The sequence below is a fragment of the Monodelphis domestica genome, chromosome 4 (assembly GCF_027887165.1).
Source record: "Monodelphis domestica isolate mMonDom1 chromosome 4, mMonDom1.pri, whole genome shotgun sequence".
NCBI classification, from domain to species: Eukaryota; Metazoa; Chordata; class Mammalia; order Didelphimorphia; family Didelphidae; genus Monodelphis; species Monodelphis domestica.
In genome coordinates, this window is record NC_077230.1 from 45269090 (window position 1) to 45294164 (window position 25075).

Below are 25075 nucleotides of genomic sequence, written 5' to 3' on the forward strand. Positions count from 1 at the left end.
ATAATACAGCATAAAAGCTCCTTTTTTGTTTTTCCCCTTCTTTTCCATTTTGCCCTTTCAGTCTGCTTCTGTGTAATGCAGGGGATCTCCAATCTCTTTTTAGCTCCTCAGCTGCTTGAAGGTGGGTGGTTTCCTAAAGCAGCTTAGAAAACAGACCAAGAACAGAACAGTTTTGCTTGCTTGATCTCTCTCTCTCTCTCTCTCTCTGTCTGTCTGTCTATCTGTCTGTCTTCTCTCCTCCTCCTCTCCTCCCCCTCCCTCCCTTTCCTCCTTTTCCAGGGGGCATAAATGACAATGATCCTAAATCTGCAAAGAAATTTGTGAAGTAATAGTGTGTGGGGGTGGTCCCACAGAATTCAAAGATGAGGTTCCAGTAATAAAAGGATTTGGGGATGACTCATTGTCCCTTCTATATAGAATGCCTCAAAATCTTTGTTATTATAGCTTAAAACTGCACTAAGACTCTTGGGACACCCTGTAAGTGTTTCTCTGGAGAAAAGGGAAGTAAAGGAAAGGCAGAGCTAATTCTAGAAAGACTTGAAGACTGGAAGCTGTGGGACCCAAACATTTTTAGGTAGTTGTTCCCGAAATGGAGAGAAGGGTAGTGTGTGTATGAGAGAGAGAGAGAGAGAGAGAGAGAGAGAGAGAGAGAGAGAGAGAGAGAGAGAGAGAGAGAGAGAGAGAGAGAGAGAAAGGCACGGTGGAAATCATAGCTGAATGGGGAAATGGGATAGATGGAGCATATTTCTCTGGGATGGGTGGGCTTCTCAGTGTCAAAGGGTTGCTTTTCTCAGTTTGCCACAGATAATAAGGGGAAGAGTGGAATGTGTCATCCCGAATGAGAGTAAAGATAGAAGAAAGAATGAAAAAATTTCCCTCCCACTTCCTACCTCTTCCTTTTTGGAAGAGTTACCCAAGTTAAATCAGAAGTATTCGGTAGCGTAGAAGTACCAATACATTATTTTTTCCTTTTTTCTGATACCTTCTTCTCTCATCACCTTTTCCACCACCTTCATTCTCATGCATATGCTCAATCCTCTAGCCCCTTGTAATCTCTGCATGTCTCTGTCTCTCAGTTTCTTTCTCACTATTTCTTTTTGTCTTCTCTATCTCTATCACTGTCGGTCTCTTCTCTCCCAAGCCACCCCTTCCTCTGCTCCCATCTCCTTCAGTCTTCCTTCAGCTCTGATTAACATGGATGACCATGCCCAGCAACGTCGGGAAAACTCAAGGGACATTGCCCCTGACATCAGTCTCCTCGGACCACAGCACTGACCCGGGAGCTGTGCACCCAGAATCTAAGCAACAGTAGTAATGACAGGGAAAGGAGAAAGAGGAAGGCAGACCACCCGGGGAAGGGGAATCCCCCTAACAAGCTGCTGCTGCTCCTGAAAGAGGAGAAACCGCCTATGTGACTCCCTGGCACTGCTGAATCTTATTTGCTAGTGTTGTGTGGGCTAGGGATGCTCCTTCCTGAGCTCAGGTTTATCCGCTGAAAAAAACTAGGGAGAAGGGCATTGAGGCACCAATGAAATACACAAAATTGTACCTCTGTATTGCTGCTCCTTCTGCTACTGCTGCCGCCTCCTCTGCTGCTGCTTGGGTCTGAGGCGTGAGGACCTGCGGGGGGTGATCCGCACTCGACTTGCGTCTTCTCTGGGATTTCTGTTGAGGTGAACTGAGAGAGGAGGAAGGGGCGGGGGATGGGGGGAACAGCCATAAATATGGATGCACCGTTAAAACTTTCTGGAGCAATCGGGGCCCCCTAAGGCTTTCTAGCAGTCCCTTCCTCCAAAAGGAGCACTCTTTATTTCTCAGAGCTTCTGCTTTGGGTGTCACGATCAAGTACCTTCCCTCCCCCAGTATACACTCAATTTGAGGGAGGAGAGCAGATGCTGAATCGGGAAAGAAGGAGGGGTGCTCCTTTTTTCTTTACTACTGCGATTAGCCATCTTTGTCACTTACCATCCTACTAGTCTTCTCTATCAGTCAGGTGGGCGGACCCCTCCGCAGCCCTTAAACTGACCAGGAGGTCGCCCCTCTGTCCCCTGAGGCAGACAAGTCACTGAAATCCGGGACTACCCACCGCCAGAAAAAAAAAAAGACTCCAAGGCGAACCCAGGGCTCCTGAGAGCTAGGAAGACCTGCTGCCTACACTGGCTGCTGCTGCTGCTGCCTGATAATTTATTGCCATCAATCATTCTTTGTTGGGGAGGGGGGGGTTGGGATAAAAGGGTGCTTTTCTTGGGGGTGGGTGGTGGCGTAGGTAGAGGATGTTAAAAACAGACTAAGAAATAACTGGGACCAAAGAAAGAACTTGCCCCCCACCCTGCGCTACTGATGAAGAGAAGGAAAGACGTGTGCTTTGAATTTCCCCAACTGGGTGCTTTGCTATGAAGCTGGAGACTTGCAACCTACCACAGAGGGAGACCCCAAAGGAGAAGGAGGGGCCGATGGGATCTTCCCTGTCCTTTTCACTTTTCCCCCAGCCCTTCCTCGAGCTCTGAGAGGGTACACCTATATGCCTGAGTCTGTTCGAGGTTATCACACGCCTCACACAGTCACTTCCAGGTCTTCCTTGGACGTACAACAGGCAGACCCTGGAGTTTCTCCTCCAAGCCTTTCTGATTTCGTTAGGCTGCCCTTTTTTCCCCCAGAAAGATTGTTTTGCATTTGGGGCTCTGGTCTCGCCCTCCCCTTTTTCCCCTCCCTTTCTACAAACATGTCTTTCCTCGCTGCTACCTGAGGGGAGGTGGAGGGGTAGAGCTTGCTCTCTCTCCTCATTCTCCTCCTCTTCTTCCTCCTTTCGCCTCCCCCGTCTCTCACGGAAACCAGAGGTCTCCAAATCGTAACTCTTACTTTTTTGTTTTGAAAACAAGGTCCCTTTATTTATTTTTTTATTGCAGCCTCCCTTTGCCTGGACTGACAGGGGCTGGCGTGGAGAGGGGCGGGGCGGGGGGAGGGGGAGTGGAGAGGGAAGGGGAGGGGACTGGGTGTAGCCTGGATTTCTCTCTCCCTCGTGTTCTCTCCTGCGAGCGTCTCCCTGGTGCTACTGCTGTTGCCGTTGCTGTTGCTGTTGCTGCTGCTGCTGCTGCTGCTGCTGTTGCTGCTGCTGCTGCTGTCGCTGTCTCCATCCCCCTTCGATGGCATTTGGGTTTGGTAAGTTAGATCATGAGGCGCCGGGAGGACTTCTCCAGGGCCCGACAGCGCTGAAGGGGAAGGAAGCAGCTGCAGCAGCAGCAGCAGCAGCAACCGCCCAACCCCGAACCCCTTTTGCTGGGAAGAGGTGGGGGGGAGGGGGAAGGAGATAGAGGGTGGAGTAGGGGGTTCGGAGGCAGGAAGGGTGTGTGGGGGGAGGGTCGCATTTCTTGCCTGACTGGGGGAGGGAGGGTGGGGGGAGGGAGGAGGGTCTGTTCCCTCCCGGCGGGGACTCTCCCGAGGTTTTGCTCGGGACTCCCCGATGGTTGTGACCGGGCTCCGAGAGAGCTTCAGATCTCACCCCCGCCGCTGCCACCGCCACCACCTCCACCGCCACAGCCACCGCCACAGCCACAACCACAGCCACAGCCGTGCGTGCGCCTTGTCCTCCTCCTGCGCTCCCTCTGCACTAGGATGCTGCGGCAGGTTCTGCACAGAGGCTTGAGGACGTCTTTCTCCCGGCTCGGCCACTTCATTGCCAGTCACCCCGTCTTCTTCGCCTCCGCCCCCGTGCTCATCTCCATCCTCCTGGGGGCCAGCTTCAGCCGCTACCAGATAGAGGAGAACGTGGAACACCTGCTGGCGCCCAAGCACAGCCTGGCCAAGATCGAGAGGAATCTAGTCAACAGTCTCTTCCCGGTAAACCGCTCCAAGCACCGGCTCTATTCGGACCTGCAGACTCCCGGGCGTTACGGCCGGGTTATCATCACCTCCTTCCAACAGGAGAACATGCTGGACCAGCACCACACTGACCTGATCTTAAAGGTAAAATGGGTTTGGGGACCAGACGCGGGAGGTCAGGCAAGCGGACTGCTCCCTCTGTGACTGCTGCTCTTACTGGGCTTTCTGGGTACATCTGGAATATAAGCATCACCTCTATACACACACACACACACACACACACACACACACACACACACACACACCTATGCCTGTCCCTGTCTCCCTTAGATATATACATATACATACACACGCACACGCCCGAACCTAGTTCCAACCCCCACCACACATGCTGCACTGGAGACCGCCGAAGGTGTTGAGGGGCTCTCCTGCTTTGCTTTGCTTTGCTTTGCCTGCCTCCCTTTCTTGGGGCTCCCCCTTCCTGAGTGTTGAGCGTCCTGTGTTTGTGGCACAGCAGTGCCAGTCCGCCGCCCCTTGGTGCCTGCAACAGTTGGGGCGGCGGCGGTGGAGACAGCAGCAGCAGCAGCAGTGTGGTTTGCTTGTTTTTGTTGGTTAGGGGGCGGGGATGCGTTTTGGTCCTTATAACGATAGGGTTGTTTAGTTAAGAAGAGGAAATATGTTGGGAAGACTAATAACTTGTGTACAAAAGTCTCTGAGCCCTTAAAAGATAATGGGGGCAGAGATTGGGTAATATTAACAACTTACTCCCAACCTTTTCTCTCCTTCCGTCTCCCAGAAGTATTGCTGGGGGAGTCTTTGAAAGATACTGCCTGCTCTGTGTGTTTCGTGTGGGAGGGTAATGGAGAGTTTGGAGTAGGAGGTGTAAACTGCATGGGGAGATTGTAAGAGGATCAGTCTTCCCATCATAAGATTTCTAGTGGTCAGACTAGAGGGTAAGGGAGGCCAAAGCATTGGCTCCTGCCACATAGATCAACTGTCTGTTTGAGGTTTTTGAAAATGGTTAACATAAATTGTAAAGCCTCTTCCTCTTTCAAAGTGCTCCCCCTTACCTCCAGCTCCCCCACTGTGCCAAAACCTGTTGAAAGGAGGCATCAAGACTTAATCTAACGTCCTCTGTGCTTTGGGGTTGGGGGGGGGGGGGCAGGTAAGAGGTAAAGAGAAGATAAATCAGGTTCTGATGTAGAAGAATTGTATCTTGTAATGACACTAGAGTCACAGATCTTAAGAGCCTTGTTAGGTCTTCTGCCAAAGCTAATGGTGATAACTTTAGGAAATCTTCTAAGAAGAGATATGTGGGTAGGCAGTATGGACAGTGAGCTAAAAGATTATAATAGATGAAAGAGGAAATGATGCATATGACCCATCAGAATCCATAATTTATAGTACTATTCTGCATGTTCTTTATGGGGGAACTCAAGGGTATGGAGGTGGGGGAGGGGAAATCAGTGAGCACTCAGAGGTGGAATGTGCCATACAAAATATGAGTCTCTGATTAAGATCTAACTATAGTCTCATAGGTTCTTGGCATTCCTTTCATTCAAAAAGAAATCTGATAGTGTTTATTGGCTTTTCTTTATCCCTTCCTCTGTAACTAACTCCCTAGGGGAAGGCAAGCTTATTTTACACTAATATATTACTTTTCTCATTCTGTTTGTTGACATTATCAATCAGCAATCAGTAAGTAGCTAATGAGGGGAATCTGAATGTCTCACTGAAATAAGGAACTCTTCCTTCTGTTAGGTCATAATATTTTTGAATGGCACATAAATTTATTATGAACAGATTCACTCACCACAGGCCTGTAATTACATTAATTTTACAATATTGGTTCTCATCATTGTACTTCCAAAGTCATATGGTTTTATCAATAGTTTACTAAAAATATTTTAACACAAAACACTTCTCCAAATATTTCCCTAAGAAAACTTAAGCAAAGATGTGTCATAGCTATCCAGAAACTGTAATTGAACAAGTTTTGTAAAGATGAAATGCTGCCTCACTTTTTGATAGATGACTGATCTAATGTACTAAATGATCCATCCCTTTGTATTTATTGATTCAGTAGTTTATCAGACCTTTTTGTTCATTAACCATCCCACCACTATGTTCTTTTGTTTGACCATAGCTACATTTACTCTCAAGGTTAATGGGAAGTCAATAGGCACATCAAATACTTGTTTGTCTCAGTTCTTTTCACTGATTTGATGCTGAAGTTGTCTGTGCAGAAAAACCTTATTCAAAGAAAAATATTTGAACTTGCTTTCAGTTTGCTTGATTTGTGGTTGTCTGGATAAAGGCTAGAAGTAAAGGACAGTTGGGTGAATTAGGGATTGTTTTGAAGAATTCAAATCATTTTTTAAAATATCTAGGTGCCTGGTAAAAATCAAAATGAGGTTTATAGTGACAAGAAGTCATTTTTTTCTGAAAGCCATCATATAATCTACGTAAAAAGAGTTTATCAACTTTGTAAGATCAATAGTTTGCATCCAGAGGAATCTCATTAGATTTTTGAATTCTTTATCTTTTTTTTTTAATTTTCACATAAAATACTCATTTTTAGTGGGTATGGAATAAGGGAGTTCCAAGGAAATGGGCCTTTACAGAAGGAAGATTGTACTTAGCAGCTTTTTTTTTCTTTTTTTGCCATCATAACAAGAATATACACTACGTCATTACCAGGAATTATTAGTATCAAAAAAGTAATTGTTTTTACTGTTATCCTTGTTTTTGATAATACAAGCATACAATTAATAATGGTAGGAACAATAATAACCATTCAGGAAGCATCTAGGTGGAGTACACACTATACAAAATAGTAAATGGTTTCTTCCTGTTTGAACAAGATTGGATTCAAAATTAAACAAAGACTAATATAAATCAATACTCTATGGGGCCATATTTCCATTCTGCTAACTTTATAAAATAACATAACATGTTAGTTACATGGGCCACATTTCTGCTCATAAAGAGAAAACTATTTATTTTAGATTAAAGATGGCATCCAGGGCTAACCAAAGACTGAGATGTCTCAAAGCAGTAAGTGATAGAATATGCTATTTCCAAGTTGTATTCACAGTAGGATGCCTTCTCTCAGCATATAAATACACCTACTGTTCTGGCCACTAAATTTACTTTTTGTGGGAAAATCACAGTTTTCCACACACTATTCAGACTCAATGTTTGCTAGCAAGTGAAGAAGGAAGGAAGCAAGGAAGCAAGAAAGCAAGGAAGGGAGGAAGGGAATAACAAAAATAAATTGAGGAAAAAGAAAATGTAACAGAAAGTGAGAACAAAAAAAATTATTTTCAAAATGCTGTCTATTCATAGGTAAAATCAAATGCCCAAATCTTTGCAGTTTTATACCACTTATCCTGTTTTCTTTGGTGTAAAAACTGGTCTAGCAATACATATCCTCTCTCTCAATGTTTCTACTTATAGCCATAAGACAAGGAGCTGCAATATAGTATAAAACTTGGATTGCTTGGAGTAAGGAGAAAAAACATTTAATCAAGTGAAAGAATAGAAAGTAAATCTTAGATGTGGATCTTGGAATATTTGAATTTCAAATAAAAAATTAAGTTGATCTCTATTTAGTACTTTCTTCTGAACAGAACTTAAAAGGATTTAAATACATTAATCTCTCAAAAGATTTAAGATCTAGCATCATTTAGTGATAGGAAGGAGGGTTTGAGAATTAATCTTTTGACTGTCTTTTCCAAGTCTTATCTCCCACTTACTTCAAATGGTGCATAATTATAATTAAGTCCAATGAAACAGTTTTAACAAACCAAGTTGAAACAACTTGACTGGCTTAACCATACTTTCTTTTTCCAATTGGAAGAATATTTGAGAAAATATTCCTACTCTATTCTGTATCAATGGTCTAATAAAAAATAAGAAAGTAATAAATACATATGGGAGAAGGATTCTTTTTGATGTCAATCAAAACCAGCACAAAAAACTTAAATATCTTGTATCCACCCACAAAAAAAATCACCTTTCCTACATGAAACTGTTGTAGACGTAATTTTTTTTTAAATTCATGGATTGTCAAACATTCCCAAAATTTGTAGGCTGTCACTTGTACTTATCATAGGATGTTCAGGTCTTGATGCAGAAACCAAGTAACTAGGTGAGTTTGAAGTGCATATTCATGACTACTAATTAACTTTAAAAAGACTATAGTACATTTTTAAAATTCTTTTTCATTCTAAAATGTTTTACTTCCTTTTTTTGCCTCTGTACGTCAAATAATATCTAAATTGTTTTTCTTCAGTATTAAATAGTTTATTCTTGTTGTTTGAAAAATGCCAAAATGCCTTTTTCTGAATAATCTCTTAGAATGTCATATTTCTCCCATCAGAAGTTCTTACCACCCTATCCATCATTTATTCACTGTACATCTTTTATGCCAACACACTGATCATATATTTCACCTAAACCTTTTATTTCTATAGATACTAAAATCAAGGAAAAAATATTATATTCTAATTTGAGTTGCTAAGATCATTCTTTAAAGAAAAAAACACATACTTGCCAAGGTAACTAAGTCACAGTAGTTGGTAAGAAACTATTTAAAGATCTCAGGTTTTTTTCGCCTATCATGTCAGCACTTAATGCAAAAACTAAGCAATTTACTTTAGTATCCTTCATTCCTATTGTATTTTCCTCATAATAACTGTTATCTCAATCAAAATTACTTTATTTTATTTGTTTTTCTTCTTTGGTGATAGGTTACTAGTGCTGGGGGACCACCTCATTATTTTATGCCTTCTTTCCCCCTCACACCACAGCTCTTCTTACCTAAAATGTAAAATAGTGGAGTGCTTATAATGTGTTGTCTTTATAAAGTGCTGTAACATACAAGTGGCAATATTGCTCTGTGGCCTATGGGACTGTGGCCAGTTTTTCAGTTAGACATTTCCTAGAATGCTGTTACCATCTTCCTTTTCTATTCTGTAGCTTTCTCCCTTATCTTCTGAGTATGATGGTACCAGAGTCCTCTAAAACAACAAATCCACCAAGAAAACTGGATCTAGTTTAACAGAATGTGAACTGACAGTGAATGGCCTTTGAGAATCTATTGCAGAATTACAAATTAGAGTGGTCTCATGTGTAGTAAACAGTCTTTATGATCCACCCAGCATAAAACATTTCTCACCTTTGTCAAATGAATGGCAAGTGGTTTGCCAGGCAACAATAGTGCAACCAAGAGTGGAGATAGGTGGGTAAGTTTTGTTTTCTTTCCAGCGTCACTGATGAAGAGTTTTCATCAAAGGACCTTGTGATGCATTATCTGGTGACAAATGGTCTAACTTCTTTAGCAGTGTTGTTCCCTTGAGCTGAGTTAATCAGGGAGACATATAAGTAGAGGCAAGAGAAAGAATTTAGCCCAAGTTTTCTAAGCTTATGACTTTTATAGCCCCAAGCCCATTTCTACTTGTACTTTATTCACACTTCGAGACTAATTTAAATAGGAATTTAAAAGGGATATAAGTTTTCTTTTTCCTTTCATGAAGACTGTGAGTTACACCCAATTCCGGACTAAACTGGCATCTGACACTGGAGCACAACTCAGTTCTGTGACTTGAAACTCCCATGCAAAACCAATTCTTTGTACATAGATTTCCCAATTTGATAAAATATTTAATAGAACTGTTCATTAAAACCAAAATTCAAACTTCAGCTATTGGATGGGGGTGAATTCATCCTTCTTAATGTCTGTCATTTTATTATCATTTATGTCAAATTAGGTCCAAAAATTTTCAAAAATGGACAACTTAGGACATGGGGAGGAAAGAAAGGAATAAGCTTTCATGTAATTCCTACTGTGCCAGGCAGTGTGCTGAGTATTTTATAGATATAATCTCACAACAATGCTGGGAGGAAATTATCCAGAGTTACAAAGCTGGTAAATGCAAGAGACTGGATTTGAATTTGGGTCTTCCTGACTCCAGGCCCAGTGAAGAAATGGAGCATTTGACCTCCATTTTATAATGTTCAGTATCTATTCAGTAGTTGCTTTTAAAAAGTGAGAAAAGGGCAAACAAAATATTTCAAAGAGCAAACTGCTGCATTTTTGTGTCTCAAGAGAAAAAAAATATATATATTAGGAAGTTTTTGCCTTCTTATTCATGACCTTCAGGCTGTGCTTTTAGATTTATTCTCTAAAACAGAGTAAATAAATATTTGGAATTATATATTACTATAGGTTAGGTTGTGATAGCATTTGAAATAAATTGGCCATTCCTCTGGTATCATCCCAGCTAGAATATAGCATTACTTGTATACTCTCACAACTATGGAATTTCTTCAGCATTCTGTCATCTTTTAATGGCAACAACAACAAAGAAAAGTTCTAATTTCCATAAACCATCACCTTTCACTTTACTTCTCAGTTCTATTGAAGATTATCCCAAAATGGGTCCTAGCTTTCACTGGTCAGCCTAGACAAAGTGCTGGGTATTTTTATTCCACTAACAAATGCTGATGGTGCTTTTGGCTTATAACCAACCCTCACTCTCTTTTTATTGCCCTCTTTCTCCCCCTCCAGCTTGTCATAGGTATCTAGCCACTCTTTCCTCTGACTAAGTAAAATGAGGTGAATTTTTCTAATGATCTTTAGTCATATGGATATCCTCTCAGCCACAGAAACATGTCATGACCATTTCTATCTCCAGATTCTTGCTGTTGTTGTTCAGCTCCTTTGGGATGTCCTCCTCTCTTCATTCCACTTAGGCAGATCCTACATCTTCTTCTAGACTCTGTCAGAAGTTCACCTATTCCATGAACTCTCCCTTACTTTCTCTCCTACAATGCTTACAATTTATATGTGGCAAGATAGCAAACAACTTTGTACTTGATTGCATAGTTTTGAATTGTATGGTATTATTTCCTACATGTTAAGTATGATTCATCAACTAAATTAAATCTCCTTGAAGGACTATGCCTTATATCCACACCTCCCTACAGAGTTCAGCTTAGCATAGTGTCATACACATAGTAAATAAGTACTTAACAATAATTTTTGGCTAGTTGATTGTAGGTGAAAAATGTTCTCTACTGCTCTCTCTCTTTCTGTATAAACATCCTGGTCAAATACAACTCTGTCTGATGAGAGCACAGACTGGCAAGAAAAACCATCTAGAATCCAATGTCATTGAATTATTACTGTGGAATTTTTATGATTTTGCACCCTGGAAGAGAAAATCTATTAGAAGGGAGCCATTATTCCCAAATACAAATTATTCTTAATTGGCTTTAGTGGATTAATTTCTATAGTAAATCTTAATTTCAAACTTACTGGTGATTTACAATTTATTTTAAAGGTTTATTGACATCTCAATTCATATGTACATATGAGGAAATTCTTGAGAAGAAGCATTGTGCAGTGAATAAAGGCTCATCTTTGGAATCAGGAAGACCTGGGTTCTAGACCAGGCTCTTATCACCAGCTAGCTGTGTGACTGAGAAGTCATTTGTCTTCTCAGGGTCAAAAACTCTCTAAGACCCTAGGTTACTGGTGAATTACTACTGATTTATGTGGATGCTTTGCTTACTAAGGAGTTACCTTCACATCAATGAAATCTTAGGTCTAGACTAAAAAATAATGAAATCTTCAAGAGGCTACTCAATAATTTCCTCTGCCAGGGAGTATTTGAGATAATCAATGACGAACAAAAGGGAAAATCAACAGCTTCCCATCTCCAACTAAATAAGGTCTTGCCAGAGTACTTCTCTATTTTGCTTCAAGGGAATGAGAATATGGTACACACACCAGAAGTCAACAAAAAATATTTTAAAACAAAATGCCAGTGATTTTAAGGCTCTCTATTTCTTGGATTACCTAAATTTACCTCAATTAGTGCCAATTATGTATGTTATACTCAAACTGGTTCCTTAAAATATTGGATTGGTTTTTAAGTGAACAGCGATACTATTTGAACTTCATTGACACAAAAATAGGAAGAAATCTAACCAGAAAGCTAAAGTCATATTATCCTATTTTCTCATAAAAACAACATTTATAACAAATATACTAGCCCTTTCTTTTATTAATTTCCTTCCCTCTACAATATAACCAATATGCTAATAGCAACTAGGTCATACACATTCTGAGGACTAATGTAATATTTACATCAGAAAAAAATCAATTGATTATTGTGTGTGTTAGCAAAAAATTTAACTATTCATTTGAAATTTTTGAATTGCTTTACTGGAGAAAAATATTACTCAGTGTGTTTTTTATATACAAAGAAATATAAAAAAAATAGTGAAAAATACAGTACTCTAAGACCCAAGTATAAAATGATACATCTTAATTCCATTCTATCTAATGATTTGTTCTGCCTTTTGTCAGTTTCTTTCTTTTTGATATGAAACTATACAAACTAATACATAAGTATAGAGCTGGGCAAGACATTAGAAATCACCTGAGTCCACACATCCATTTTATAGACAAAGAAACTATGTGTCAACAAGATTAAAAGAGTTGCCTAAAGTCACAAAAGTAATGTGACAAATTTGACTCAAATTTAAGTTTTTAATCAATAAATAGCTAATGTGTCTATTCTTTGGCTACATACTAGAGAGAAGAAGAGCTTATACTCAAAAAAAGATAGATAAAGCATGTACATAAAAAACTATGATAAAAATAAAAATATGGAAACTGCAGCAGAAAGATTCAAACAGTGATTCTGAGAAATCTGAGGAAAGGAAGAATACTTTCAAGCTGAGTAGATAAGGGAAGGCTTCATGAAGGAAATGATGCCTAAATCGGACCTCAAAGGAAGACCCATACACAGATGAATTTACACCAATGAGAATGTTGGACAGCAAAGTTCAGACCATCTCTAATGCATAATAATCCTTTCCTGGAGTTTTGGTGTGTTTTTTTTTCCCTCAAATCCACCCCAATTTTTAATGCCTTAATTGGGGTTGGGGGTGGAGGGGATGGGTATCTCCAGTGCCTAGAACAATGGCTATCACATAGTAGGCAAATCAACAAATCAATATTTGTTGATTGACTGAGCTTGAATTTCTGAGCTTTGTTTTTGTTTTTAAATATACCATTCTGGCAAATAACCAATTTGAACAAAGATTTATTTGATGGTCTCTTTTAATTTATTTTGAAAATGCCAATTATTTACTCTTTGGAACCACTCTTTTAGTCATTATAGCCTGTTGAGCAAATACATATGTAGGCATTTTTGGATCCAACAGGCCATAATGGGTGCTCAATTTATATCCTCAATTCACAGATGAGCTATTTGTTAGTCTTTAATGACTACATCTGAGCTATTAAAGACTATTGGTTTCATCTCACTGCTGAGCTTGCAATTCCTTCCTCACTTTGAAAGTTCTTTATGATGTGATGGTGGGTGAGTCGTATACCCTCTCACCATGATGGTTTCTAATGGTTTACGATCTAATCTCCATGCTTGATAGAGCTTTGCAACACAAACAACTGTCTACTTTTAGCACAGAGAAGCACCTTTTAAATGAACAGCCCTGTTACCCTGTCCCAGTATGCACAAGTACTATTTGGTTCTCTTTCATGTCAAACCAAAAAAAAGTAATTCTCCTGCAAATTATATGAAAGCCGTATCAAACTCTTCTCTCACTTCATTTATATTAGAACAGTGTTTCCTTTTGGGAAATCTTCCTAACATAAGAAGAACTACAAGTACTTCAAAAGGAAGAGAGTAGTAAAGATTGTAAGAGATTAGGAGAACTGGGTAAAGTGATCATTGTAAAGTCCTTTGAAACTGGGAAGTGTTATACTGACATTGCTGACTCTGGCAATTATCAGTTGTGCCATTAGCATTCCCTCTTACTTCTCAACATTTGTCCCTTTTCAGGGACCACAATCCATAAGTAATTAGACCTAAAATGAGATTCACCAAGAAGTTTCCCTGTCTCCCAAATTGTCTGAATTAAACTCTTAAAAGTAATATGAGGTGAAAATGTACTATAAGTGACAGACAGATAGTCAAGCACTTTGCTTTGATTTTTTTTTACATCATAACATATACCAACATGTTTTTATTAACAGAATGCTATAATGCACACTTGGGTCATTGAAAAAAATTTTAAATTAAAAAAATTAAATAAAAAATTTCATTTTAGAAAAGCTGACCAACAAATAGAGGGTCTAACTCACTCACAAGTGACTATTTAAAGTGGCAGGGGATGGAAATGAGAGATTCCAAAGCAAGGCTCTTTCACCTTTTTTGTATTGTGGACCCTTTTGTCAGGCTACTAAAGTCTATGAATCTATTCTCAGAATAATGTTTTAAAATTCATAAAATGCACAGGATTATAAAGAAAATTATATTTAAATTGAAAATAATCATATTGAAATGCCATTTTTTCAAAAATTGCATGGGCCCCAAGTTAATCATCTCTGTTATGGAGATGGAATTTAGAAGACATGGAAACTGAATATTAGAAGTGAAGGAAACTAAGTATCTGAGGTTGTGAATCAGAATGACTTGAATGATACTAATGATCTCAACAGAAATAAGGAAGCTGGAAGGGGAAGAACTTAAAGGACCAGATAATGAGTTATGCTTTGGACGTGTTTGGTTTGAGGTCTATAGTATATGCCTATGAAGATATCCAGCAGATGTGAAATTAGAGGATAGGAATGAAATTGGGGCTAAGTATTTAGATTTGGGAATCATTTAGTCTTCTGCACACAGATAATAATAGATCCCTGATCATGACATCACCAAGAATGAGGATAGGAGAAGTGGAGGGAAAGAGACAGGAGTAGGAGGGAAAGGGGAGAGAAGAAAAGAACAAAAAGAGAGGAAAGGAGAGCTCACAGAGTACCTAAGAAAGGGTCCTGAATCATACCCATATAAGGGGGGTAGGGGTAGGATAAGGATAATGATAAATCAAAGGATACTGAGGAATAGCCAAACAGGCAAAATAACCAGGAAAGAGAATTGTCATGAAAACTCATCAACAAAATTTTATTAAGTGCCTACTGTGTTCCAGGAATTGTACTAAGTGTTAGAGGACAGTATCTCAGGAAGGGAGCTAGTCAGTTATTTCACATGCTACACACACACACACACACACACACACACACACACACACACACACACATATACACACCAAGAAAAGCTTTTTAAAAGATATAGCAATTAAAAGATTGATGATGATAAGCTATGAGAAAGCAATTTTCAACCAAGCAATGAAGTACAAAAAATAATAACATGGGAATTCACCTGCCATCTCAGCACTGGAAGTCAATGATGAAGGACAATTAGCAAAGGAATGGCAAGTACATGTTTGTGAGGAGCTGGCTAAAGAATGGGTTTGGATTCAATACAGACAGAAAAAAAAGATAATCAGAAAATACTGAATTAGGGAGAAGGAAATTCCATCTGCTAGGGATTGTCTTTCCCCATTGGAAGCTAAGCTTCATGAGAGCAAGAACTGTTTTTATTTCTGCTTATTTTTGTATTCCTCGCAATTGGTACTGTATCTGGCACAAATTAAGGGCTTAATAAATGCTAATTGGTTTGTCATAGAAAAAAGTAGTCATTTTATGTTCCCAGATCATTACTTTGTGCTCTCCCATTGGTCACTGTCATTGATATCAATTTTTTAAAAATCTAATTTCCAGCGATCATCTTCAAATTGTTCTTTACGTAATCACCACATATGTGTCATGTCCTTCTACTTACTGATGACTTGTTGTCTATATTTCATTTTATTATATTATGTATAGCTTTGCCTAAAAGTCTTAGAAGATTGAGAAATACTATGTTTGCTACACTTCCTTACCTCCATCTTCATTTAATGAGTAAGAATAGGAAGAGCCTAGAGATTTGGAAGGATATGGAAAGCTATGAAGACTTATGCTAGAATTTTGAGATTTTGTCTGACTGGCTGCTCCCTGCAGTTGCCTGAACGTGCACTCTGCTCAAGCATCACTTTCAAGTATTGGCAAGACAAATCCCCAAGCACTTATTAAGCACCAATTCTTCCAGACTTTGTGCTAAGTGCTCAGTATACAAAGGAAGATGAAAGCAGTCCCTGCCTCAAGGAGCCCTTGATTTAATGATAGGTGAAGTGGGGTCAGGAGAGCTAGGTTTGATTCTGACTAGCTGTCAAACAATGGATTGGTCATTCAGCCTAAGTCTCGATTTCTCCATAAGTAAAATGGGAATAATAATAATAATACTTATCTAATAGGCTAGCTGTGGAGAAAATGAACTTTATCAGGTTTAAAATATTATATAAATGTGAACTAGTAATAGTATAACCCAATATGAGTGGCAACCATTGTTTCATTTCATGCTGTTTCTCTTAGAAGCACTTCTGGATGAAGATTATTTCCTTGTACACACTAATCCAACATTCCTATAAAATCAACATGATCTCACTACTTGCTTTTTTAAAATGAAATACTTTTGGAAGCTATAATAGATTCTCCCCCCCCCCCACTATGATGTCAAAATGATATAAAGTTATATAAAAATGATATAAACACTTCTTAGGTGAGAGTTGCTTTTCTTTTTAAACTTGAAAACTCTGTTTTCAAGGTTTTTTTCCCCCCTTCTACTTTACTTGCATCAATGCAAAGAACAATTAGAGATATTTCAGGGACTCTTGAGTTGCTGTCACAAAGCATTACTAAGATAAGGTCTTGGTGTTTCCCTGATGTTTCTTGTCTCATTTTCTTTCCTCCCCAAACTGAAACTCAAAAAGAAAAAAAAATGCTCAAATCAAAAATATTGAATGAAGATTATTTTTATTTTTTAAGAGATCATTGGAATTCATATTGTTTTACACTAAAGATAAAAATGTTCAATATGATTTGCCATTCATTAAGTAAATAAAGATATAATTCACTAGGTCTCTGACCAGCTGTATTTTTGGTTTTTGGTTTTTTTAACACTTTGAATAGAATTTTTTAAATCTATGATTTCAGAAAGGTACATCTTAAAGATAAATAAGAATTTCCCAGAATTTGTGGATTTCTTAGTACTTAGAAGCCTTCTCAGAAGAGGATGATGGAGTCTTATCATTGAATAATATTAGGCATAGGCTGGTCTAAATAAAAGTCTTGAAGAAGTGGCTCCTCAAAGTCTCTGCCAGCCTACTGATTATATGATTTTTCCATGAAGAAAATAGGGTAAGAAGTAAGTTTAAAAGTGCTTCAGCCTTATGGGAAAATAATACAAAGGATCCATGAATAGATTTTATTTATTTTCTCTGAGGGAAAAAAAAAACTGGTTCAAGTAAAGGGGCTTAATCTGAAACAGAAAAAATTTTCATTTAGTATACAGAAAATTTTTTGTGTGTAGATATTGTAAAAATAAAATGGGCTAATTTTCCAAGGCAGATAATAAATAGGTATCAATACAGATCAAATTAAGTCATACTTCTGCTGAAGAAAGAGCCATAACCAAGATAATATTTTGAAAAAAAACAACAATTGAACATTCCTGATGAGGTATCTCTCATAGCTAGATTATGTTACCTAACTAAAATATGTCAGTTCACTTTTTCTGAGTCTGGGTGCCTGCTAGATATCTGATTGAAGCAAAAATAATTAAACAAATGATGGGGAGAACATTAGGGGGAAATCAGTTTTCTAGTTATCTGCCCAAAAACCCTCCAATGTAGTCTTAAATTTTGAAATATTTGTAGCTTATAAAAACATCCTCTAGAAGTATAGAATTAAGGATGTGGGTAACATTCTTTGGTTTTGTTATTATTATCACTTCTATATTATCTTGAATACCCCATCTGTTCTGCTGACCACAGGGCAGTGTATCATCTTCCTTCTGCCACTAGATTTAAGATTTAATTCACTCCTGCCTGGACTTTTCTTTGAAATCTATCTAGAAGCCACAACAGATACAGAATGGAAATGCTTGTTCACTCCTTCATGTCAGGGCAAAGGAGCCAGAAGTGCCAGACCTTTGTAGCCTGCTCTAACTGCTGATAAGCCCTCAGATTCAATTTAAGGTTTACTGAGAATTCCTCAGTAGTGTATGGGGAAAATGGCTGATGAACTGTCTTTCACTTTATGTCCCACCAAAATCTACAAAGCTAGTTAGATTGTCCCTGCTTACTATTTCAAGTTCCATTTCATTATTGATGAATGTGGGATTTCCCAATGGAGAGTTGCCATTTATGGAAACTTCTTTCATGAAGTAGATGGACTATATTCAAAGCACTGTATAAATCTTTCCAATTCAGCACAGTATTTAAATTTTCTGTAGTTCCTTGAACTTTAGGAACTTTTGGTTTATTGCAGTATTCAAAAATTCCTAAAATATAATTACAAAATATATCTTGCATCACATAAAATTGTACATAAATACTTCATAAACATTGAAAATAATTTTTACAGAATTAAGATATTAACTCCTTTAAGTCAGGAACTGCTTCATTTTTACATTTGTATCCCCACTGCTTAAAATATTATAAATGCTTAATAAAGATTAGTAGGTTGATTTATTGATCAGTACAGGCTATCAGCCTCATATGCTCCCAGATTTCAATTTTCTGCTGTTTTATTTGCTATATGTAGCATATTATCTGCTAAAAATGTTGCTTACACATGGATAATATGAGAGCTTAGCCTTCTTATTTTATATTATTTTATAATGAAATGTATTATCTATAGGGTGGTTATTGGTTCTCATACTCTTTGCTACAAATTGGAATGAGAAAGGGGAGCAAATAAGACCCAAGAGGAAAACGTTTCTCTTTTTTTCTTTAGGTCCCTCTTCCTTCCAGGCCTCCATAAGTAAATATCTGTCTGTTGTATATTTTCTATATATGGGCTACAAAGTGTTGGCAATTTTTAAAAATTGCTGCAGTCTTTTCATTTTGGCAAATATATTGGCACATGTAGATTTGAAAAATTACCTTTACTGATATATTCTGATGTTCTGATCGGTCAGCTGTTCTGTGTCCTTGAGACCTAATACATGTATTTAATCAACTCTCATTTTATAACTGTCAGTTAAAGGGAATTCCAGAGAGTGAGGTTCATTTCTGAGAAGCCAAGGAGAAAGAAATTACTTGCAGTTAGGTTGGAATGCATTTTGTTGATGACAACAGTGCTATATAAGTTTGTGTTGCACTTCCCAAAACATTCTATTCAGTCTCCTAAAGAAAAAGCTGGATTTTGTTAGTCCTATAAGTGACCTGGAATATTGGTTCTTGGCTGTGCTATAGGAAGCTCTATGCAGAAACATTCTCAATATTGTTAGGAATAAAAAAGAGGTCTTCCCAGAGTTATATGTATTTATTAATAAAACAAGAGAGGGAGAGATGAGAGACAGAGAGACAGAGAGAGGGGAGTAGAGAAGTATAGATATATTTCCCTTAAGGAAAGATTAATCTGATTAGGATCATTTCTACATTTGGCTGGCTAGGACCCATATATTCTTACCACAGCAGGAGCAAGGCCATCTTATTCTCTATTGTGGAAGTCCAGAAAGAGCCCCGTCTTAGTGCACCTGGGCTATTTTAAATCTCCCCCAGCCCACTCATTCTCATAGGTCATGCCCATGGATCAACTGTTGCCCTTCCTCCTTTTCTAGGGCTGCCCAGGGTACATTCCCTCTGCCTTGTTGTCATGCACCTTAATTGCTGGCTTTCCCAATCAAGATCCCCTAATTTCCTTCACACAGTATCAAGACTGTTTGTCTTTCATTTTCAAAGAGGTCTATGATATCATGGGATGATATCCTAAATTGAATTTAAGTGAGACAAAGTTGCACAAAGTTGTCTGCCTCTCTTCCAGAGCCATCAAAGTTCAACTTGAAGACAAAAGTCAGGGATGACTGATGATGGCCCAAGATACAGCAAATGACCTTGGCATCCTCAATGTCTAACCAAGGTCTAAGCATCTGCTTCAGCTGCCTACCTGGTGGTCATTGGAACAAAACATTCTCACCCACCCATTCTATTTAGAAATACCAACAAGTAAGGATGAGAATTTTTAAATCCTCAATTCCTAAGTTTCAGGAATTTGACCCTAAATAAACATCTACTTGACATAAAATGAGGAATAGACTCTCAAATCTTGTGGATTTAATCTTTGTAGTAATAACAAAAGGAAATTCTTCTTTTATACAAGAACAGAGTGGACTATCCCTATCATATCACATCATGTCATAGAACAACAGTGCTATGTGACAGCAACCAAACTAACCAACTAGAAATAATAATGTACTTAGCAATACAAGCTTTTTTGATAGGAAATCACAATTGTTCCATTGAGGATTCATATGAAGAATGGCTCAAAGGAAAGGGTGTCAATTACAATTTCTTACTGAGAGATGGTCCCTCTTTAGAGAAATAGTACTTCACAGCCATTTTTGTAAGCAGAATAATTTTACTAAAAGTGCATTAATTACCAAGAGGCACTAATGAATATTTGGAGGACCCTACAAGTTAAACAGATGACATAGGCTAAACAAGAATGGAAAGAACAAGGAGTGAAGGAAACTATAGAATCTTGACAGGTAAAATAGGAGCAGCAATAATTAACATCCTAAAAACTATCACAGTTAGGAATTTTTCAATACATTTACTGAATCATGAGAATTAGAACAGTGTATAAAGAATATAGAGTCAGCCTTGGAATCAGAAATGTCTTCATTAGGGCAGCTAGGTAGCACAGTAGATAAAGCACCAGGCCTAGAGATGGGAGGACCTGGGTTCAAATTCGGCCTCCAATACTTTCTAGACCAAGACCTGGTCAAGTCACTTAAGCCTGATTGCTTAAAGCTTGTCACTCTTCTGTCTTAGAATTGTCTGCCTACTTGGAATCTGTCTACTAAGACAGAAGAAGGTAAGAGATCTGCCTCTGATACATGCCACAAGTATTACCATGCATAAACTGATGATTGATAATCCACAAGGTGACCTTAACCTCTAATTCTAGGCATGAGATGAACTCCTTACAATGCTAATAGCCCAGTCTGAAGTTCAACGCATGTTGTCTGAAAAGGAAAGACCAGGAAGATGCCATTATCATTGCTCCAGTTATCTCGCTTACCTTTTTGACATACTGTTACCAATGATAGCAACTCTCTAAGCCTATAGTAACAAGTGAAATACTGATCTGCTTTGGTGATCATTCCTTTGCCAATGAAACTGTAGTTTAAAAAAAGAAAAGAAAGAGCTATTGCCTATAGGATGTTGGAGCTAGGACTTTAGAGATCATCTAGTCAAACTTCTTCATTTTGTTTTTGAGGAAATGAAAGTAGAGAGAAGTAAAATGATTTTTAATGCCAAAACACAGAGAATCTATATAATTAAAAAATACATCATCATAAACTAAGGATTTTTGTGGAACTGACACTTAACATTTCAGCAAGCATTTTTACACTGACAACCTTCAAGGATGAACTCTCAAAAAAATATGAAGATATGGGCTTCATTCCAATTTTGAAACACCTCTGTTATTTATAACCAAAGGAAAAATTTTGAGACCCAGATCCGATAACACATTTGTTGAGGTTTCCAAGGGGAAAAGTGGGGAGAAAGGAAAGGGTGTAAATGATTAGGTGCACTAGATAAGCTTTTTCCTCAGCAAAAGTCATTCATTTTTAAAGAAGGCGCTATCAATGGTAACAGTATGTCAAAAAGGTAAGAGAGATAACTGGAGCAATGATAATGGCATCTTCCTGGTCTTTCCTTTCAGACAACATGCATTGAACTTCAGACTGGGCTATTAGCATTGTAAGGAGTTCATCTCATGCCTAGAATTAGAGGTTAAGGTCACCTTGTGGATTATCAATCATGAGCTGTGGAACACAACAGACTTGGAAAATCAACAAGCACTTCTAGATGGTTTACTTTGCAAGATTTGCTACTATCAATGCTACCTGAAATCTATCACCAAATGTGAATGTCTGGAAAAGTTCATGAGATTTCAGTATTACTCCATGATGATAGATGATTAATTATGTCACAGTTACTGATACCAGATCTGACCCATTCTCTCAACAGTAGAACAGAATTCAGTGTTAAGTAATAAGGCTGACTTTTTCTGTAATAGTCTTGTTTGAAAACACAGAAAGAAATCTGGAAGCTGGTGATAGACTGTATTAGGGCCTCCAGGATATTCTTTTAATTCAAAAGGCTTTAAGCATTATTAAAAAACGATTGAAGCAATCATCCAGGAGTTTCTGCATTTGTATGACTAACTATGCTCTGGAAAGGTACTTTTAAAAAAAGTGAAATATCAAAGACCAACAAAGTTAACAATGGTCTAACTACAAAACCTAAGCATTACTGAGGTAAAATAAAACCCAGACCAGGCACATTCAGGCAACCCATTTCATTAATGGTACAATGTAGAATTTGTCACTAAGTTCTACTACCTGGATAGCATCCTAGTATCATGTAACATGAGCCAAAAAGTTCACATATTTTTTTAGCCAGATTAAGAAAAAATAAATATTTCAGGATACTATTGCAAGTGACTTCAAACAAAACTAAAGGGCTACGAATAGTGGCAAAACCCAGTCTTTCTCATGACCTGAAGTACCTAACCCAGCTATGCTCACTCCACTCCTTTTCTGACTCTTTATTTTTGCATCCTGGATAATCCCTTCTCTACAACCCTATTCTCCAGTAGATTAATTCTTCCCAGAACTTCCATTTTTAGAAAGTGCCTGGACCAGCCATACTCACACTCCATCCTTGCCTAACTCCACTCCTGAGTCTCTGGACTTCCCCACCATGTCACAAAAGCTTTTCCCCCCTGGAAGATGCCTCTTTCTTAAGGCCTTCCCACTCTAGGAAATTCCTCCACCTTGAACTTCTTCCTCCGATTGATGAGTTCCTTCATTCCATGCTCACTGCTCTCCTCTCCCAGATCCATTTCTGTATCTCTGGACTTCTCTCCCCAATTCCACTGCTTTTCAGCTCTATTTTATGTATTGGCTCCCCCCATTAGGTTGGAAGCTCTTTGAGAGAAGAGACTGTCTTTATTTTTGCTTTTACTCTATTCCCAGCACTTAACACAATGCCTGACTCATATTAAGTATTTATTTATTATGTTTGTTGATTTGACCTGACCTGCCATTACTATTATATATAGATGCTTGAAATTTTTCATCAATCTCATCCTCTGAGACTTTGTGGATATTAAAGAAAGTTGTCTGCCGGTATAGAAGTGACCTTTACTGTGACACAGCTATGCTGGTAGGGACATTTCCAGAAGCCAGATTCACAGGTAGCAGCCATCTGTCAACTTAAATGAAGCAGTTGTACTGAGGACAGGCAGATAAGATGTCATAAAGGTACAATAGGTCCATTTCCTCATCAACTGTAAAGAGTAAAGCATGTTTGTGTAATGGACTGAATCCTACAGAACAGCATAGTTGTAGGAAATAAGGGAATAGCAACAGAATAACTTGGCATGAAACATGAGAGGGATATTTTATATCTCTTTTTCTTGTAACTTCTAAGATGAAGTGGCAGCTCTACAAATAATGAATCAGGTTCTACCAATAGTAATGAGCAAATGAAAGGACAATTTTCCCAAGTATAGTTTGTGGAAGAGCCTAGAGAACTCTCATCAGTCTTTCACCTTAAAGGGATAAGATTAGCAGCAGAAAAATTCTGAATTACAAATGATAAAGTCAATTTACACTTGCTGACATGTTCTTCAAAAAAAAAAACAACAAACTCACTTCCCATCTTAGAATCAATACTCTATATTGGTTTAAAGGCAGACGAGCAGTAAGAGCTAGGAAATGGGGGTTAAATGACTTGCCCAGGCTCACACAGCTGGGTAGTGTCTGAGACCAGACTTGAACCCAGGATCTCCAATCTCTAGGTCTGTCTCTCAGTCCACTGAGCCATCCAGCTGCCCCTTCCATTTTTTTTAAAATAACGTGGATCTCTTTTCCTAATTTGTATCTTTACTCTCCCAATTAGACCAACCCATTCATGTTTCCCTCTGTCCAATGAGAACAGTCAAGTTGTAGATTGTCAAAATGACAGAGCAAAATCCATTGCATACATATATATATAAATATATGTATAAAGAAAAATAGAGGATATTCATAGTGTCTCTGGGTATACAATAATGTTGTTCCACAACAGTAGCTGAAATAAGGAACAAAAGCAAAGCGTTCAACTAGTACTTTTTTTGTTGTTGTTGTTGGGGAAAAATGGGGACCTGAACTCTTCATTACCTCTCCTCCTTCACCTAATTCTGACTAAACTCGCCAAATGCCCAGTTCCAAAAATATATTATTATTCTCTCCAGCCATGTGTTTTGATGGGGTGGAAAATTTGCATTTTGTGCTATTTGTAACCACAAAAATATGCTATTTCATTCATATATCAGCCTTCTCCATTGTTTCCAGTTATTCATAATGGAACTGGTCCTACTCATTGAGTCACATTTCCTATTATTGATTGTTTTATATGCTTCAGACTATGATTGAGTGAGATATTGCAGTATTTGTTGCATAATGCTGCTTTCAATATTAGATAAATTTAGTGTTTTTGTTGCTTTCTGCTAAGACATTTTAGCTCTGTACTACTCAAATGAAATCTCCTTTTTCCTGCACTGTTTTACTAGAATATTTCTTTTCTTCACAATAGATAACTATGAATTGTTTTTTCCCCTTTACTGCTTTTAATCAGATCCCTTTAAATAGGCATGCCTTATTTTAAGATGGATGGATATTTCCACTTTTCCATAATTTCAATTTTTGTTGATATTCACTGTACAAAGGCATTACTGATAGGATTCTTAAATAATAATATCCCCTTGTAAATTCTAAATATTTAATTTAAAAGCAGGTTTTACAAATAACTTTTTAGTAAACATTTTTATGAAATATAAGCATTTTGTAGCATGAACTGTTTTCTTTCAGGAAAAAATGTTATTATATTTCCAGAGGTTCAGTCTCATGAATGCTCAAGTGATCCTGAGACATTTAATATTTATGAATTCTGTTATTTTCCAATGGAGGGGCTATATTTGGTATTAAAGAGGATGAGTTATTAGGAATTATTTAATTCCTTTCATGAATATACTTGAGTTCATATATATAGTTAGAATCTGTAACCTCTCCAGATGATCTATAAAGATGCAAGATCTAAGGCTTTTTTGGATGCTCTAAGACAACCGTGTGATATGATAGCCAAAATAATTAATGGTAATCATGGACTTTACAAGAGAGGCAGTCATAAGGTTCAGGAAAAAGGTGATTATCCTCCT

The 25075-nt window shown here is 38.1% G+C and overlaps 1 protein-coding gene across 1 annotated transcript in view; it reads left to right on the forward strand.

Moving 5' to 3' along the window:
* The first annotated feature begins 2965 nt into the window (after window positions 1-2965).
* Window positions 2966-25075, forward strand: part of PTCHD1 (patched domain containing 1) — a 69483-nt gene continuing 47373 nt past the window's right edge. Inside the window, exon 1 of the mRNA XM_056793358.1 lies at window positions 2966-3963. Within this exon, the coding sequence (XP_056649336.1) occupies window positions 3613-3963 (351 nt within the window). The 5' untranslated portion in view covers window positions 2966-3612. The remainder of the gene's footprint in view (window positions 3964-25075) is intronic.